Here is a 19,625-nt window from a genome sequence, read left to right on the forward strand (position 1 = left end):
GCAGAGCAAAGGTACAAGAGGGGAGAGAGCGAGAAGGAGAAAAGGTTGAAGTGAGGAAGAGCTAAAATGCTCTCTGAGAATGAACCTGACTGATTTAGTTTATGTCAACAAGGGCAGGGTGAGGAGGCTGAAGAAAGGTGAAAGATGATTGCAGTTCAACTGGGGAGGAACTGAATGAACTTCAAGAAATGGAAAATAATCTTAAAGTTGATTAGAGCCCTCTGAGGAGAGGAGTTGGGTGGGGGCGACTGACACTTGATTTCTCAGTTTGAACACCAGCAGAAATTAAAAGATCACAAAACGCTGAAATAGCGCACTCCTGCTGATTTATTCTGATGTCACTCAGTGGCCTTTGAAGAAAAAAATGTATTTATTCTGCTTATAAAAATCAAAAGGGTACTTTATGTAACTATTCTGCTACAGAAAATGTCTAAACAGGCATTATTGATCGTGATGCTTTATGCCTTTGTGGCTGGGGCTTGAAAAATAAAGAGGCTTTGCAGCCATTTGCTTTTGAAAATTGAACCTTTAGAGCAAACCAAAGTCAGAAGAATCCAGGAACATTCACCCCTCAGTCGGGTGACCCCCAAAATATCTATACCCCCAGAAAATACAAGTTGTAGCAGAGACAAGACCCCATAGACTTATACGAGAACTACTTTTTGCGAGTTTTCTTTAGCTTCCAGGGAATAAACCCAGGGTAAAGATTGCTGCCAGTATTTTACATAATTGGTTATGACTATTACGAAGTGATGAATGAACATGTGTCTTCTGGTGTCTTTAATCTCTCCCTGAGTCATAATATTATTTAATTATTGAATTTCAGAGGAGACTAGAGAACATGCAGAATCGGTGGCTTCGTTCTTTGCCTGCAGTAAGTCACCAAACGTTTTAGCTGATGTTCTTAGAAATCAACCAAGACCTAAAACAGCTTTATAGCACTAGATAACCTATACATCACTGCATATCTAAAAAAATAAAATAAAAATATATTCCCTACCAAAAAAAGGAAACATTCTATTGCCCTTATCATGTTGGATATATTTTCATTGTGTTGAGGAATCTCAGAATCCAATCATTTTTAGCATCGTTTTCATCATCCTTTTATTGACTAAGTAATGGCTCCATAAAGACAGCAGACTATGCATTTATGTAGCATCTATCATCCTAGTTCTGAGGCCCCCTAACAAGCGTGCTATTTTAATCTGAGGCAATACAACGGGCAGGGAGAGAATGTCACCTTCACAGGAAGTACATTTAGAAAAGTGTTTTAAACGTTTTCTGTCTCTTGTTTCCCATGCCTTCCTTAGCTCCTCCCCCCACATATCTCCCTGCTGTCTCACCTTCCCCCCACCATGCCTCCTTACCTCTCTCCTCACATTGTTTACACCTTCCCCTACACCTTTCCTCCTCTCTCCAGACCTTTCCCCTCCCTCCACATCTCTCCCCTTCCCTCCACTCCTCTTCCCCTCTTCCTTTGCACCTTTCCCCCCTCCACCCCTTTCCCCCTCCCTACACATCTTCTGTCTCCCCCGTCCCTGCACAACTTTCCCCCCTTCTCTACATCTTTCCTCCTTCCTTCTCATCTCCCCTTCCACCCTCCCAATCCAGACTTCCTCTCCCTCCCTCTGGACCACACCCACCCTTCTCCAGACCATCATCATCAATCGTATTTATTGAGTGCTTACTATGTGCAGACCATCTCCCTGTCCCTCTGGACCATCCACTCCTCTCCCTCTGGACCATCCATCCCTCCTTCCAGATCTTCCTCAGATGTTAGGTTATTGTTTCAGTGTTCAAGGCACATTGCAGGGAACACAGTCCCCAAGTCACACAACTAAGTATCACTGGGCTGTCATTCATTCATTCATTCATTTATTCAATCATATTTATTGAGCACTTACTGTGTGCAGAGCACTGTACTAAGCGCTTGGGGAGTACAAGTTGGCAACATATAGAGACAGTCCCTACCCAACAGCGGGCTCACAGTCTAGAAGGGGGAGACATCCATTCGGCAGCAATTTGGGGAGGAGGTTGAAATTACTGGTTTAAATTAGATTTATCTGTAGATTTCACTTTTCTGTGTTTAATCCTGTCTAATCAAAAAATGGCTGAATTTATACTACATTTACAAAGAGACACAACTTCATTTACCCCTCATTTTACCTTCTCATGCATTCCCTTCTATTTTCTAATTGGGGATCAAGCTGGTGTCTATTTGATAATAATTTATTGGGCATTTTAATGCTGCACTTTGTTTGTCACAAAATAGACTCTCTTTTCAGACTGGAAAACCTAGGTAATGAAACATCAGCGTTACGTGACACAGTTTCAGTAATATTTCAAAATAAGAATGTACGCTATTAATTCCTTATATCCACTATCATAAAGAATTCAGTAAGCCATAAGACTGAGAAGGGGACTGAGGTTAAGAAATTCTAATGGTTTGAAACCTCAGTGGAAACATTTTTTTATTTTGCTTTTAATTATGGGATTTACAACAGGAGATGGGTTAGCTGCTGATGCATGTCTTCTGGGAATTATCTATAGAGGCTAGATTTGCCTCGTCACTTTTTGTAGCATCCAATTAAAATTTCTGAGTGTTCTACCCCCTGCTTTGTTGGTTTTTCAGGTTTATGTTTTGCAGCATACCGATGCATTGCTTAAGTTTAAGTACATTCTGAGGATCCTTTTATCATCATCGTATCATCAGTGGTATTTGTTGAGCCCTTACTATATTCAGAGTACTGTGCTAAATGCCTGGGAGAGTACATGCAACAGAGCTGGCCACAACAGCTTAGAAAGAAGAAGGCAACGGAAAGATGGGTTTATCCAATTTGATGATCTTTTTGGTGACCAACAACTCTCATGTGATTTATTCCTCATGGTCGGGGGAGCATGTCTTGCAAACCTCTTGTACTCTCCCAAGAGCTTAGTACAGTGCTCTGCACACAGTAAGAGATCTCTGTCCTCAAGAAGTTCCAGTGGTCACTTCCATCTGAAGCCAATTCCAGTGGAACCTTTCTTCTTTCTGGGCCATACCTCCCAATTTTTCCAACCACCACCATAGCACAATTCCCTGCAGTGCTACAGATCTGCCTCTGCCTATTCTATTTAAGTATAAGTTTATTTGCCTCCGTATTTTTCCATTCTCTTCTTTCTCTCAAGGAAGTAGTAGTATTTGAGCACTGACATTATGCAGAGCACTGCATTAAATGCTTGGGAGAGTACAATAGAGTTAATAATAATAGCATTACTTAAAGCATTACTGTGTGCAGAGCACTGCACTAAGTGCTGGGAAAGAATACAGAGGTGGAGATTAGACATGGCCCCTGTCCTCTGTGGGACTCACATGGTTCCTGACCTAAAGGAGCTTACAATATTGAAGGGGAGATGAGCACTAAAATGAATATCTATCAATTATTTTGTGTCTGTTTCCATTGAGGGAAGAGATGGTCTCGACGCTTCTTTAGTAGACTTGCCCTGATTCCCCCTGCCTCTCCCTGTCCTCCCCTCCCTTCCTCAGACTGTGGAGAAGGAGTGTGGACCAGTGGAAAGAGCATGGGCCTCGGAGTCAGAGGACCTGGGTTCTAATCCCAGCTTTGGCAAATGGGTGCCTTGTAATCTTGGACAAGTCATGTGATTTTTCTGTACCTCAGTTTCCTCAACTATAAACTCAAAGCCTGTTCTCCCTCCTACTTAGGCTGTGAGCCCCATGTGGGACAGAGACTGTGTCTGACCTCAGACCTGTACCTCCCCCCAGCACCGAGAACAGTGTTTGACACAGAGTAAGTGCATAACAGAGATGCTTAGTACAGTGCCCTGCACACAATAAGCCCTCAATAAATACAATTGAATAACAAATACCATGACAACAACAACAGCAACAACAACAACAAAAAGCACAGTACTCGGTTTTAGGAGACCTAGGTTCTAGTCCCAATTCCAGTACTTCTGTGCTGTGTAACTGTGAGGCACAGAGAGTGTGCATGAATTGTCCAGTTTTCATTTCTGTAATTTTGGGACAAGACATGGTCTCACCATTCAGATTTTGAGCTCCTAGTGGGACAGAAGGATAAGGAGAATAACAAAAAGGAAAGTAGAGAAGTGCAGCAATGGTGGAAGGAAAAAGGAGTTGAAGAAACCCCTGGGCAGTTTCATTCATTCATTCATTCATTCATTCATTCAATCGTATTTACTGAGTGCTTACTATGTGCAGAGCACTGTACTAAGCACCTGGGAAGTACAAGTTGGCAACATATAGAGACAGTCCCTACCCAACAACGGGCTCACAGTCTAGAAGGGGGAGACAGACAACAAAACAAAATGTGTGGACAGGTGTCAAGTCATCAGAATAAACAGAAGTAAAGCTAGATGCACATCATTAACAAAATAAATAGAATGGTAAATAATGTACAAGTGAAATAGAGTAATAAATCTGTACAAACATATATACAGGTGCTGCGGGGAGGGGAAGGAGGTAGGGTAGGGGGAATGGGGAAGGGGAGAGGAAAAGGATGTTTGGGAATCAGATGGCTTACCTAGTAGCCTCTTCAGGCGTTTATTTCCCATTTTTCTTCTTGCATTACAAATGCCATCGGAAATAGTTTGGGACAGTCAGTTGGTGAGGAATAACATGTGATAGAAATGGAGACAACTCTGTTTAATGACTGGCTAAACCCGCTTCCTCTGGTTCCCAAGTGTGTAGTAGGTGGGCAGTAAAAATAATGTCCCAATATTTGCCCATTACTTTATTGTTCAATTTAAATGCTGGGTTACAAACATCCTAAATTTTGTCTAGTGTTTCACTGCTCTTTAGTGAGGAATGAATTTCTGGAAAAGGGCAGTGGGTTGAATTCTACCCATCCAGTGCTAAATATAGTGTTTTTTTAAGGTATTTGTTCAGTGCTTACTATGGGCCAGGCACTGTACTAAGTGCTGCGGTAGAAACAAGCTAATCAGTTTGGATGCGTTCCCTGTCCCACATGGGGCTCACAGTCTTAATTCCCATTTTATAGATGATGCAACTGAGGTGACTTGCCCAGGGTCACACAGCAGACAAGTGGCAGAGCCGGGATTACAACCCAGGTCCTTCTGACTCTTGGTCCTGTGCTCTGTCCACTAGGCCATGCTGCTAAGTGCTTATTATGTGCTGCTCACATAGTAAGCACTTAACAAGTGCAATAATTATTAGCCTGGCTAAAATCCTTTGGTATCCAGTGTCAATACCATGGAGCCCATAGAAGAGGAGGGCAGAGCTGGTAGGCCCCTTGTGTTTCCGACCGAACTTCAAACGGAGGTCGGCTTCATTTATTAAAGAGGATGCCAGTGAACAAATATTAGCGTTGCATGAGCCAATCTGGAGAGGAAATGTGTTGACTTAAGCATTTGGATCAGACCCCCAGGGACCTGGCAAATGACTAGTATTGTAGTGCCTGGAATTTCTGACCAGTAAATTGACTTGAGGAACCTTAACAGAAGTGAAAACACTCACTATTTGCCAATTAATAGGGACCAAACTGAGGGTAAAGCAGGGAAACTCAGGGGAAATGCTAGTAGACTTAAACAACACTCAGCTGACCAGCTGTTGTTTTTGGTAGTGTGGTAGCCTTCAGAGGTTCACCTGTTTTGTACCTGATAAACTCCTCCATTCGAGAATGCTTCTTTGCAATCGTTTTGGAGGATGGTGGTCTGCTCAAGGCTAATAATTTACCTTTTCAGGAGACAGGTGCAGGTGGGTAAAGCAAAGCCTCAGTGCAGTAATCAATCAATAAATCAATCAATGGTATTTATAGAACATTTACTGTGTGTAGAGCACTGTACTGTGCTCTTGGGAGGGTACAACAGAGTTGGCAGCTTTGTTCCCTGCCCACAATGAGCTTAATAATAATAATAATAATAATAATGGCATTTATTAAGTGCTTACTATGTGCAAAGCACTGTTCTAAGCGCTGGGGAGGTTACAAGGTGATCAGGTTGCCCACGTGGGGCTCACAGTCTTCATCCCCATTTTACAGATGAGGGAACTGAGGCCCAGAGAAGTTAAGTGACTTGCCCTAAGTCACACAGCTGACAAGTGGCGGAGTGGGAGTTGAACCCCTGACCTCTGACTCCAAAGCCCAGGCTCCTTCCACTCAACCACGCTGAGCTTACAGTCTAGAGGGGGAGATGGACTTAAATATAAATGACTAATTTGTAATATACAATTTGAAAATACTTATGTAATTGCTACGGATGTAGATGTGCCCTTAATAACACAGTGAAAATAGGGAGAGTGGTGGTCTGTCATATATGGAGGGGGAGGGAATTCCAGACTAGGGGAGGATTTGGGAAAGAGGGTGGCAGTAAAATAGGCAGGTTTGGGGAACGATGAGTAAGCTGGAACTAGAGGAGCAATGTGTGAATGCTGATTGTAGTAGGAGATCAGTGAGGTAAGGTAGGAGGGGGTGAGCTGATAGAGTGCTTTAAATTCTGTGGCAAGGAGTTTCTGTTTGTTGTGGAGGTGGGTGCGTAGCCCCTGGAGGTTCCTGAGGGGTGGGGAGATGCGGAATGAGTGTTTTGGGCTTTTTTTAGAAGAATGATCCATGCAGCAGAGTAAAGTATGGACTGATGTGGGGAGAGATAGGAGGCAGGGAGGTCAGTGAGGAGGCTGATGAAATAATCCAGGCAGGATAGGATAAGTGCTTGGATTAGTGTGGCAGCAGTTTAGATTGGAGAGGAAAGATGGCATTTTAGCAATTATTAACTGCCCTTCTAGGCAAGCAAACAGGCTAGGATAAGAGGATAAGCTAGAGAAGCAGCATGGCCTAGTGGATAGAGCGGCGGTCTGGGAGTCAGAAGGACCTGGGTTCTAGTCTCTGCTCTGCCACTTGTCTGCTGTGTGACCTTGGGTAAGTCACTTAACTTCTCTGTGCTTCAGTTACCTTATCTGTCAAATGGGGATTAATCAATCAATCAGTCAATCAATCAATTGTATTTATTGAGCGCTTACTGTGTGCAGAGCACTGTACTAAGCGCTTGGGAAGTACAAGTTGGCAACATATAGAGACCGTCCCTACCCAACAGTGGGCTCACAGTCTAAAAGGGGGAGACAGAGAACAAAACCAAACATACTAACAAAATAAATAGAATAGATATGTACAAGTAAAATAAATAGAGTAATAAATATGTACAAACATGTATACAAATATACAGGTGCTGTGGGGAAGGGAAGGAGGTAAGATGAGGGGGATGGAGAGGGGGGTGGGGGGGGAGAGGAAGGAAGGGGCTCAGTCTGGGAAGGCCTCCTGGAGGAGGTGAGCTCTCAGTAGGGCTGATCACAGATTAAGACTGTGAGCCCCATGTGGGACAGGGGCCGGGTCAACCCCATTAGCTTGTATCTATCCCAGCACTTACAACAGTGCTTAATACATAGTAAATGTTCAACAAATACCATCATCATCATCATCATCATCACAAAAGAGGCAGGAGGTTATCGAGGCTAGAAGAGCAGAATTTTAGGCCCCTAGTAGTTTGTATTACAAGTCCCACCCGCAGACGCAGTGATCCTTAAAACCAACAGTCTCAGGTTTAAGAAGGAAAAGTAGAACTTACTGAAGTCAGCTCTATTGACTTGCCTCTGGGTGTCCCAGGCAGTATGCCTTGTTGGAGAGATTTTTTTTTCCTTGCTTATTTATTTGGCTATTGCCTTGGCTAAATGTAAAAGAAAAATAGAAATTAGAGATGTATTATTATAGGCCTTTTCAAGTAATGATGAGTGTTTAATCTACTGTAACATGGCATTAGCTTTTAAAAATGACATTTAGTGTCTTTAGTTTAAATTTTATAAATATATATATTTATATATAGATAAAAACCAGCACCACCACATGTTGTGGTATTTCCCAGGCAAGATAATGAACTTGTTTGTAAGTGGTAGCAGAATTGCAATTTGCATAATGGAATGCTGAGTGTTCCGTGAGCTGTCAATCTCCATCAAAATACTGGGAATGGTGGAAAAAAGAAAATCTCCCTAGCTCTGTAGTGGTTCTGGGCTGCTGTCAGCTGTGACATTTGTAAAGACTGTAAGCAGCCACTTCACCTGGAGATTGCATTTGAAAGCTTACAGTCACACATCCCCCCTTTCAAGGCCCTACTGAAGGCTCACCTCCTCCAGGAGGCCTTCCCAGACTAAGCCTCCTGATTTCTCAGCTCCTCCTCCCCTCCCCATCACCCCGACTTGCTGCTTTTGCTTGACTCTCCCTCCCCGCCCCACAGCACTTATATATATGTACATATCTATAATACTATTTATTTATAATAATGCCTGTTTACTTGTTTTGATGTATATATATATATATATATGTGTGTGTGTATATATATGTATATATATATATATATTTCTATTTATTTATATTGATGCTATTGATGCTTGTTTACTTGCTTTGATGTCTGTTTCCCCCCTTCTGAAAGACTGTGAGCCCATTGCGGGCAGGGATTGTCTATTTTTGTTGCTGAATTGTACTTTCCAAGCACTTAGTACAGTGCTGTGTACTCAGTAAGTGCTCAGTGAATACAACTGAATGAATGAATGAATGAATACATTCAGAAACAAAATGTTTTTGGAAAACTCCTAATGCCTCTATCTTCCATACTTTCTGTACCATACAGCTCTTTTCCAATAAACAAGTGCCAATTAGAGAAGCAGCGTGGCTCAGTGGAAGAGCCTGGGCTTTGGAGTCAGAGGTCATGGGTTCAAATCCCGGCTCCACCAATTGTCAGCTGTGTGACTTTGGGCAAGTCACTTAACTTCTCTGTGCCTCAGTTCCCTCATCTGTAAAATGGGGATTAGGACTGTAAGCCCCCCGTGGGACAACCTGACCACCTTGTAACCTCCCCAACACTTAGAACAGTGCTTTGCCCATAGTAAGCGCTTAATAAATGTCATAAAAAAGTCACCTTGCTAGTGATTTCTGCCAAGAAATGTTCAGATGCAGGTGCAGAGTATTTTAAGTGATTAGGTTTTGTCTGCTGATTTAGTTTAAGAGTAGCTAATGAGTATGTATTTATGTTATTTTTGGAATATAGTGTGACTTTTTAATGTTTATAGAGAAAATAGGTAATTGTCCGTGACTACAATGCTATCTCTCTAGGCCTAAGTACACCTTAGCTGTAGGTTACCTGTGCAGTACTTAGCAGTGCAGAGGATGGGGCTGAAGAGCTCGAAGTGTTCCACAATTCTTGGGAATAATAATAATAACAACAATAAATAATAATATGTAATGCAGTTATATTATATAATATAATAGTGATAATTTGTGAAGCATTTACAGTGTGCCAGGCTCTGTTCTAAGAGCTGGGTTAGATACAAGATAATTGGGTTGGACACAGTCCCTGTCTCACATGGGGCTCGCAGTCTTAATCCCCATTTTAAAGATGAGGTATCTGAGGCACAGAGATGTGAATTGACTTGCCCAAGGTCACAGAGCACACAAGTGGCAGTCAGGATTAGAACCCATATCCTTCCAACTCCCAGGCCCATGCTCTATGCACTAGTCCACGCGGCTTTCCTTAAGAAGACCTGGGAGCGGTCTCTTCAGACAATCTGTAGTGTTTATTAAATATCTACCGGTTGCACTGTAATAATAATAATAATGAAAGTGATAATAATTATGGTACTTGTTAAGGACTTGCAGTGTGCCAAGTACTGTTCTAAGTGCTGAGATAGATACAAGTTTATCATTTTGGATGCAGTCCCTCTCCCACATGAGGATCACAGCCTAAGTAGGAAGGAGGAGTATTGATTCCCCATTTTACAGGTGAGGCCACTGAGGCACAGATAAGTAAAATGACTTGCCCAAGGTCACACAGTAGATACTTGGCAGAGCTGGGATTAGAACCCAAGTCCTCTGATTCCTCCGTCCAAGCTCTTTCCACTAGACCATGCTGCTTCACGCTCTTTTACTAAGAGTATGGTAGTATTTATTAATAATGATACTGGCATTTATTAAGCACTTACTATGTGCCAAGCACTGTTCTAAGCTCTGGGGGAATACAAGTTAATCAGGTTATCCCACGGGGGGCTCACAGTCTTAATCCTCATTTTACAGATGAGGTAACTGAGGCCCAGAGAAGTTAAGTGACTTGCCCAGAGTCACACAGCTGACAAGTGGTGGAGCCGGGATTCGAACCCTTGACCTCTGACTCCAAAGTCCGCGATCTTTCCACTGAGCCATGCTGCTTCTCTATTAAGTTATTGCTATGTGCCAAGAGCAGTGTTAAGCACTGAGTTCAGTCAATCAATCATATTTACTGAGCACTTACACTGTGCAGGGTACTGTACTAAACGGTTGGGAGAATACAACACAACAGTATATCAGACACCTTCCCTGAGTTGACAATAGATCTGGTGCCGTCTGTGTTCCGTAGGAGGCTGACAACCCAAATGATCATCCTGCCCAATGTAAAGACAGGTTCTCATCAAGTCTCCAAGAAGAAGTTTGTGGGGGACCAGGGATGGCATTGTAAATAGGGAGGGGATGAGAGGCTGCCACTTAGTCATTCAATTAATCAAGATGATTTATTGAACCCCTTCTGCATGCAAAGCGCTGTACTAAGGCAGTGGGAGATTGCAAAAGAGCTAGAAGACTGTAAGCTCATTGTGGGCAGGAATGTGGATAATAACTCTGTTGTAGTGTACTCTCTCAAGCATTTAGTACAGGGCTCTGCGCACAATAAGGGCTCAAAAAATACTAATGATGATGATGATGGTGATGATGATAGAAGACAAGATCCCTTCCCTCAAGGAGCTACAGCCTAGCAAGTAAATCACAAACGTGAGGGTAATAGTAGTGTGTGTATTTTGTGGGCCCCCAGAACAGAAGCATGGCGGCAAGAGCTCGGGCTTTGGAGTCAGAGGATGTGAGTTCTAATGCCGGCTCCACTACTTGTCTGCTGTGTGACCTAGGACAAGTCACTTAACGTCTCTGTGCCTCAGTGACCTCATCTGTCAAATGGGGATTAAGACTGTGAACCCCATGTGGGACCGGGACTATGTCCAATCTGAATGCCTTGTATCTACCCCAGCACTTAGAACTGTGCTCGGCACATAGTAAGTGCTTAACAAATACCATTATTGTTATTATTCTTAATCTTAGATACCAACAATAAGATCCTTGTTTATATAAAACGCTTCAGACCTCTGAATATGTTCCTTGTTATTTCTCGATGGAACCCATAAGAAAGCCCCATGAAATAACCAGGGATTCTTTGTCTCGCTTTCAGTGGAATGACCCTACTTCCACATTGGATTTTCCCACTGTGCCTTGGATACCCGGTGGGGAGCAGCTTTGCGAGCAAACGAAAAACCAAGTTAGAGACATGAGGAGATTTGTCTACTGCAAAGTGGTCCTGGCCACTTCTCTCCTGTGGGTGCTTGTCGACGTCTTTCTCCTCCTCTACTTCAGCGAATGTAACAAATGTGATGACAAGAAGGAGAGGTCTCTGTTGCCAGCACTGCGGGGTGAGTCTTGAAAAATTTCAATGAAATGGTTGTTTTGGGGGCAGGGGAGTTTTTTTTTAATGGTATGTATTAAGCACTCACTATGGGTCAAGCACTGTTCAAAGTGCTGGGGAGATAGAGGCTAATCAGATCAGACACAGTCCATGTCCCACATGGGCCTCACAGTCTCAACCCCCATTTTACAGATGAGGTAACTGAGGAACAGAGAAGTGAAGTGACTTTCCCAAGGTCACACAGCAGACAAATGGTGGAGCCAGAATTGTTGCCTAGGATCTTTGGTTTGGAATGATATCATTGGAGAACTGAGGTGTGTAGATCACACCCTGATTCAATCTAAGTATGGTAGCTTTCTCTACCAAGCCAATACCTTTCTTTACCATGCAATCTCACTTTCCATTTTAATTCTAAAATGTCAGGGAATCCACACTGAAAGGGAAAACTGAAGTTTACCTTCTTGGAGGGGCCAAAATAATGAGTCTTTTTTTGACATCTAAATGCAAAGAGGAATGTTCTTCCCTGAGTAATAATGCCATTTGTTGAGCATCTTCTAAGTTCAGTGCTGTATTATACTCATGGGAAAGTCCATCAGAAGCAACAAAGTCCTTGTCCACAAGGTGCTTTCATTCTTGCTTTGATCACTGTATTATCACCATTAGGGCTGGGTATAATTTCAAGTGGAATCTGAATTTTTTATTTCCCCGGATTGAAGGTTTTTATGCCACCTCTTATTTTGACAGAGTTCTTCCTAAACCTCCTTGATCTCTTTTTTTTTAATTAAGGAGAGGTATGGCTTATAGTTAGTCCATTATTTTAATTGTGGGTGTTTCTAGTATTCCATGCTTGAAGGAGAATCATAGGTTGGCCTGGTGAGAGCTCTCAGAAATTGAAAAAGATTTTAATTAATATATAGTTACATTCAAATGAAAGAGTGTTATTTTAGGGCAGGCACAATGTTCTTTCAAAAAGAGGCAATCTTTAGATAATAGGTCCATCTGAAATATGATCTCTGTTCAGCATCATTAGGATTATAGAGTACTGCATCCTAAAATATTAACATCATCAAGAGAAGCTTAATTCTGGTTAGAATTAATGTTCCTTATGTGGAATGTCAGTATAAGGTTAGACATTTGATTATTTTTTATTTTATATTCTGTAAGGAGGTCTATAGAATTTTCTTTAAGCTCTTGGAGATAGAGATTTTTTTATGGTATTTGTTAAGTATTTACTATGTGCCAGGTACTGTACTAAGCACTGGGAAGAAACAAACTAATCAGCTTGGGCAGTGTCCGTGTCCCACATGGGGCTCACAGTCTTAATCCCCATTTAACAGGTGAGGTATCTGAGACACAGAGAAGTTAGTTGATTTGTCCAAGGTCACTCAGCAGTCAAGTGGCAGAGCTAGATTAGAACCCAGGTCCTTCTGACTCCCGAGCCCGTGCTCTACCCACTAGGCCACGCTGCTTCTCTAAGAGAGGTTTAAGGGAACCCCACCAGTCAGAAACCCAGGGTCATAACTGGGTTGCATCACTCATCCTTTGTAACTTGCCTGCAAAGTTGCTGACTGGACTAGGAGGATGTGATTGACTTCTTTTTGCTAGACAATAATAATAATAGTGATAATAATAACTATGGTATTTGTTAAGTGCTTAGTATGTGCCAGGCATTGTAATAAGCGCTGAGGTGGATATAAACAAATTGGGCCCCCCATGGGGATCATAGTCTCAATCTCCATTTTACAGATAAGGTAACTGAGGCCCAGAGAAGTGAAGTGGCTTGCCCAAGATCACGCAGAAGATTAGTACCGGAGCCAGGATTAGAACCTCCTGACTTCCAGGCGTGTACTCTATCCACCACTCCATGGAGCTTAAAGTCACACGCTAGGAATAATGGATGACCTTTGGACTTTAGACTCAATGACCTGAGCCTGTGTCCCACCTGATTAGCTTGTATCTACCCTAGAGCTTAGAACAGAGCTTGACACATAGTAAACGTTTAACAAATGCAACCACCATTATTAAAGGCCTGAGAACCTGCTCAGGAGAACAGTGCTGGTGATTTGGGCAGTGCCACTCACATACGCTCATCAAGCACTCAGTACAGTGCTCTGCACACAGTAAGTACTCAAGTAGGGTGGCAGTGATGCAGCATGCATAGAAATGCACATGTGGTCTTTGCCCACGTAAACTTGCCACGGGCAGAATGGGGACGAGAACCCACGTCTCCTGATTCCAAAAACAGTGCTGCACCAACACGGAACTAAAAATGGGAAAGAGAGACGTGAAGATATAGGGATTATATCCAGCCTGACTAACTTGTATCTACCCCAGCACTTAGTTCGATGCCTGGCATATAAGACTGGTAGTAACAAATGCCATTCATAAAAAAAAAGAATGGTGGGGAGGAATCATCTTGCTTCACAGTGTGTCTGCAAATCCTGCAAATGCTCAGTTTTCTGAATCCGTGCCCAGGCCCTTTCCAGCATTTGCTTAGCCAGAGTGTGAGAGTCTCAGCAGAAAAGGAAACAGAAAAAAGGAATATTTATGTATTCATTCATTCATTCCATCACGTTTATTGAGTGCTTAATGTGTGCAGAGCACTGCATTAAGTGCTTGGGAAAGTACAATATAACCATTCATTCAATCGTATTTATTGAGCGCTTACTGTATGCAGAGCACTGTACTAAGCACTTGGGAAAGTACAGTACAACAATAAACAGTGACATTCCCTGCCCACAACAAGCTTACCATCTAAAGGGGAGGAGACAGACATCAACACAAATAAATGAAATGACAGATATATGCATAAGTGCTGTGGGGATGGGACGGGGGGAAGAGTAAAGGGAGCAAGTCAGGGTGATGCAGAAGGGACTGGGAGATGAGGAAAAATGGGACTTAGTCTGGGAAGGCCTCTTTGAGCAGGTGTGTCTTCAGTAAGGCTTTGAACAGGGGGAGGGTAATTGTCTGTCGGATTTGAGGAGGGAGGGGGTTCCAGGCCAGTGGCAGGATTTGGGCTACAGGTTGATGGCGAGACAGTGGAGATCGAGGCACAGTGAGAAGGTTGGCAGTAGAGGAATGAAGTGTGTGGGCTGGGTTGTAGAAGGGAAGAAGTGAGAGGAGGTAAGAGGGGGCAACAATAAACAGACATTCCATTCAGCTCACATCCACCTTCTCCCCCAAATGCAAAATGCCCAGTCCCCCAAATAGGTAGCTCGTAGGAGGAGGGCAAGACTATCTCTTGCTTGCCCCACTAATATGTCAGGATCCATGAGAACAGAAAGAGAAGTGAAAGACTAATCCAGCTTTGCCCTGTATATTTCAAAAATTCGACTCCCCGTCGTGTCCTAGCTCCTAACTCCTAGTATTCCTTGTACTCCCCTAGGAGTTGCCCTCCCTCTGCACATCCGCCAAGCTAGCTCTCTTCCTCCCTTCAAAGCCCTACTGAGAGCTCACCTCCTCCAAGAGGCCTTCCCAGACAGAGCCCCCTCCTTCCTCTCCCCTCTATCCCCCCTGCCCTACCTCCTTCCCCTCCCCACAGCACCTGTATATATGTTTGTATGGATTTATTACTCTGTTTATTTTACTTGTACATATTTACTATCCTATTTATTTTATTTTGTTAATTTGTTTTGTTTTGTTGTCTGTCTCCCCCTTCTAGACTGTGAGCCCGCTGTTGGGTAGGGACCGTCTCTATATGTTGCCAACTTGTACTTCCCAAGCACTTAGTACAGTGCTGTGCACACAGTAAGTGCTCAATAAATGCAATTGAATTAATGAATGAATGAGTAAGAAGACCCTGGGTTCTAATCCCAGCTTTACCACTTGTCTGTGGGTGACCTTGGGCAAGTCACTTCACTTCTCTGGGCCTCTGTAAAATGGACATAAGACTGTGAGCCACATCATCATCATCATCATCAATCGTATTTATTGAGCGCTTACTATGTGCAGAGCACTGTACTAAGCGCTTGGGAAGTACAAATTGGCAACATATAGAGACAGTCCCTACCCAACATTGGGCTCACAGTCTAAAAGGTGGAGACAGAGAACAAAACCAAACATACTAACAAAATAAAATAAATAGAATAGATATGTACAAGTAAAATAGAGTAATAAATATGTACAAACATATATACATATATACAGGTGCTGTGGGGAAGGGAAGGAGGTAAGATGGGGGGGATGGAGCCACATGTTGGACAGGAACTGTGTACAACCTTTCATCTACCCAGTGCTTAGTACCATGCCTGTCAATTAGTAAGTGCTTAATAAATACCTTAAAAAAATATGGAGTCAGGCAGACACTCGAGTTTCAGGACTGTCCTTCCTAAACCGGAACATTTGGTTATCGAGGTGCTCTTGTTGTGAACATGCACAAAGTAATCCTAAATCCCCTACAAAGGCTATGGCTATTCCCCTACAAACCAAATCCAAGAGGAATTAGAAAAGAGGCAGTCCCTAGAGTGTTTTTCTCCTGCTTGCTTTTATTTATTAATGGCATTGATTAAGCAGGTACAAAGTGTCAGGCAGTGTACTAAGCGCTGGGACAGATGTAAAGTTGAACACAGTCCGTATCGCACATGGGGCTCACAGTCTTAATCCCCATTTTACACATGAGGTAACAGAGGCACTGAGAAGTTAAGTGGCTTGCCCAAGGTCACATAGCAGACAAGTATCTAAACTGGGATTAAAACCCATGTCCTCTGACTCCCAAGCCTATGCTCTTTCCTCTAGGCCACACTGTTTCCCATTTGCTGCCTGATCTCTATTGTAACACCATGATTCCCCACCTCCTCAAATTGATTACATTCATAAATGTTTACTGAGGACAAATGTAAGCTGGATGGTGGTAAGAACATCAATCCTGATTCCAGGGATTGCAGTTTCAATCCGGGGTCCTTTCAAATTGTGTATGGCTATTCTGACTGTGCTTGTGCACACTGTACTTAGCTCTTCTGAAAATTACAAGCTGTCCTTTTAAATAAGAATTTCTCTGGACCATCCATTATAGAAATCACTTTGTAAGGATGCATGCTTTATAACTCTCGGACTCTTTTGCCAAGTTTTGAAATGTCAAATATGTATTATGTTTTGTGGTGTTTGCGGATCGAATACTGACTAGAATAAATCAATCAATGATATTTATTGAGTGTTTAGTGTGTGCAGAGCACCATAGCAAGCGCTTGGTAGAAATGTTTCCTGCCCACAAGGACCTTACAGTCTAGAGTGGGGATTCTGCATCAGGCTGGAATCAGAAGTAGATGTAGGTTTTCTTTCATTTAGTTCCTGTGTGCATGCTAGTTGTATAAGCAAAGTGGGAAGAAATCAAGAAATAAATTAAGCAAAGTGTTCTCCTGAATATAGAAAGGCAGTAAAAACAAGAGTAGATGTGAGTGTTAGATTAGAGGTAAAAGATAATGATACTGGAGTTCCTAGTCTCAGTGTTTTCACCAAATTGATGGTTTAGGAATTTATCAGAGTTACATTATCATTACTTTGCTTGAACTAGTAAAATCCATTTTTTTTTTCCTGCAAGGAACAGGCTGTGTTGGAGTCATGTGAATGGAGTGAATGAAACATTTGGAAGCTGTAATACAAGTTGGGGTGGAGGCCAACTTTGGAAAATAAGAGCCATTCATTTCAGCAGTTGCCACAGAAACAGGGTGATTTGTCAAAATTCCACTGGAGTATTTGCAATTAAGATCATATCAAATATATTTAATCTCAACCCTGATCAAGGGTGTTAGGGATGAAATAGTCTGATTTCACAGATACTGTTGAAGAACCACTGGCAAAAAGACAGTATCTGTCTGGATATTATGAGACTGTAGTGTCAGCTCTTAATTTATAAATTGGAGTTTCTTGGTATTTGAAGGAGAGTAGGATCAACAGGCATTTTTCTGAGCAGGTGGGGTGGATGGAATTGCTCTCAGATTGCAAAATTTAGCCCATCAGACCACACTTCGGAGGGAAGGTCAGCCTCTCTTATTATTCAAAGTTATTCATTTTCAAAGCTGGATGTGTGACTCTCAAAACTGTTGTTGTTGTCAAACTGTGAGAATCATTTATTTAGCTTGAGCCAGGGAATCAAATGCTACACTAGAAGCAGCCATTTAGGCCAGTCAAGGCTGGATTATTCTAAATCCAGGAAAGTGTCTTTATATCACACTGTTTTATGATTTAAAAAAAATACATTAAAAAAAATTTTCCTCTGGACCCTGGACCACAGAGTAATTTTCTGAGAATGGAAATAACACAAAATTGGGGGTCAGGAGACCTGAGTTCTAATCCTGGCTCTGCCATTGGCCTGCTTTGTGGCCTTGGGCAAGTCACATGAATTTTTTGTGCTTCATCAGTTTCCTCATATGGAAAATGGGGATTAAATGCCTGTATACAGGCTCTCAGACTGTAAATCCTGTGTGGGAGCGAGCTCGCTGTGAACAGGGAATCAGTCAGTCAATCATATGTATTGAGCTCTTACTGTGTGCAGAGCACTGTACTAAGCACTTGAGAGAGTGCGGTATAACAGTATAACAAACTGCCTGCTCACAATGAGCTTACAGTCTCTGTACTCTCCCACACACTTAGTACAGTGCTCTGCACATAGTAAGTGCCCAATAAATACCATTGATAATGACGATGATGAGAATGCGACCTGATTTTCTTGTATCTACCCCAGTGCTTAGCACAGTGGTCGGCACATGGTGAGTATCAAATCCCTCTTATTATCATCATCATCAATCGTATTTATTGAGCACTTACTATGTGCAGAGCACTGTACTAAGCGCTTGGGAAGTGCAAATTGGCAACATATAGAGACAGTCCCTACCCAACAGTGGGCTCACAGTCTAAAAGACTGTGATATTATAGTATGTAATAATAATTATGGTAGTGATAATAATAAAATCAAGAAGCAGCATGGCCTAGTGGATAGAGCACAGGCCTGGGTGTCAGAAGGACCTGTGTTCCAATCCAGGCTCTACTACTTGTCTGGTCTCTCACCTTGGGCAAGTCATTTCACTTTTATGTGCATCAGTTACTTTCATTCATTCAATCATATTTATTGAGCACTTACTGTGTGCCAAGCAGTGAACTAAACACTCGGGAGAGTATGAAATAACAATAAACAAACATACTTCCTGTCCACAACGAGTTACCTGATCCGTGAAATGGGGCTGAAGACTGTGAGCCCCATATGGGACATGGACTGTGTCCAACCTGATTAGCTGGTATCTACACCAGCCCTTAGTACAGTGCTTGGCACATAGTAAGCGGATAACATGCATTAAAATAAAAATCTTTCCACGGCAGAACTCCCATAGAACCAAGCCACTCCTCCTCTAAGACTAGGGGCTCGCAGTTTGGGTGTAATATAAACGGACTCGCAGTGTGGGTGTAATATAAACGGACCCAGGAATCCTGTTCCATTTGGATCAGCAGTTGTAGGACAGGGCAGACAGCTGTTGATGGGCAGGGGGCAGAGACCCTGGGTCCCAATTAATGTCTGATTGATGAGAGCAGTTTCCCTGAGCTCCTCCCTTTCATTAATGATCTATGAAATGTGCATGCAGCTGGCAGAGAGGGGCAAAGTAGTGTGCAGGTTTCCCTTTTTTTCTGAATTATAGGAACAGCCAGTCTGGGTCTGGAGCGAGAGAGATTCACGGTATCATCTTCTACTTCTGGAATGACCTGGGTGAGTTTTTGTTTGGGTATCTGAAAAATGAATTAAAAGAGAGAGCTCTGCAGGACCTTTCTATGTAAAATCTCTTGGGCTTAGGGGCCCAGCTGGGGAAAGTCAATGGCAAAGAAGTAAAGATTAATCTTAAGAAAGAAGCTTGGCAGCTCTAGATCCTGATAACTAATTGGCTTTCAGCCCCTAGGCAGTTTGGTGGGCACCAAACCTACCCACCTATTTCTTTCCCTCATCCTCTCCCTGTTTCCGTCTTGCCCTCTCTCCTGATTTCCCATTTCTCTTCTTTTCCCCTCCTTCCCCCTTTTTTTCTGCTTCCTTCCCCTCTAACTAGGAAGCCTTAGAGCTTCCATTGAATTCTCCTCTTTGTCCCCAGTTCAGCCAGGTAACAGGGAAGCCATTTGCCTTCTTCTGGCAGCCAAACTGGCCTCAGGCCATGCCC

General features: G+C 42.7%; 1 protein-coding gene across 1 annotated transcript in view; it reads left to right on the top strand.

The window, feature by feature from the left end:
• GALNT13 (polypeptide N-acetylgalactosaminyltransferase 13) overlaps positions 1-19,625 on the top strand; it is a 299,621-nt gene that overhangs the window by 29,313 nt on the left and 250,683 nt on the right. Inside the window, exon 2 of the mRNA XM_038751351.1 lies at positions 11,263-11,500. Coding sequence (XP_038607279.1) covers positions 11,359-11,500 — 142 coding nt within the window. The 5' untranslated portion in view covers positions 11,263-11,358. The remainder of the gene's footprint in view (positions 1-11,262; positions 11,501-19,625) is intronic.

This window comes from Tachyglossus aculeatus, chromosome 9 (assembly GCF_015852505.1).
Source record: "Tachyglossus aculeatus isolate mTacAcu1 chromosome 9, mTacAcu1.pri, whole genome shotgun sequence".
In the NCBI taxonomy this organism is placed as follows: domain Eukaryota; kingdom Metazoa; phylum Chordata; class Mammalia; order Monotremata; family Tachyglossidae; genus Tachyglossus; species Tachyglossus aculeatus.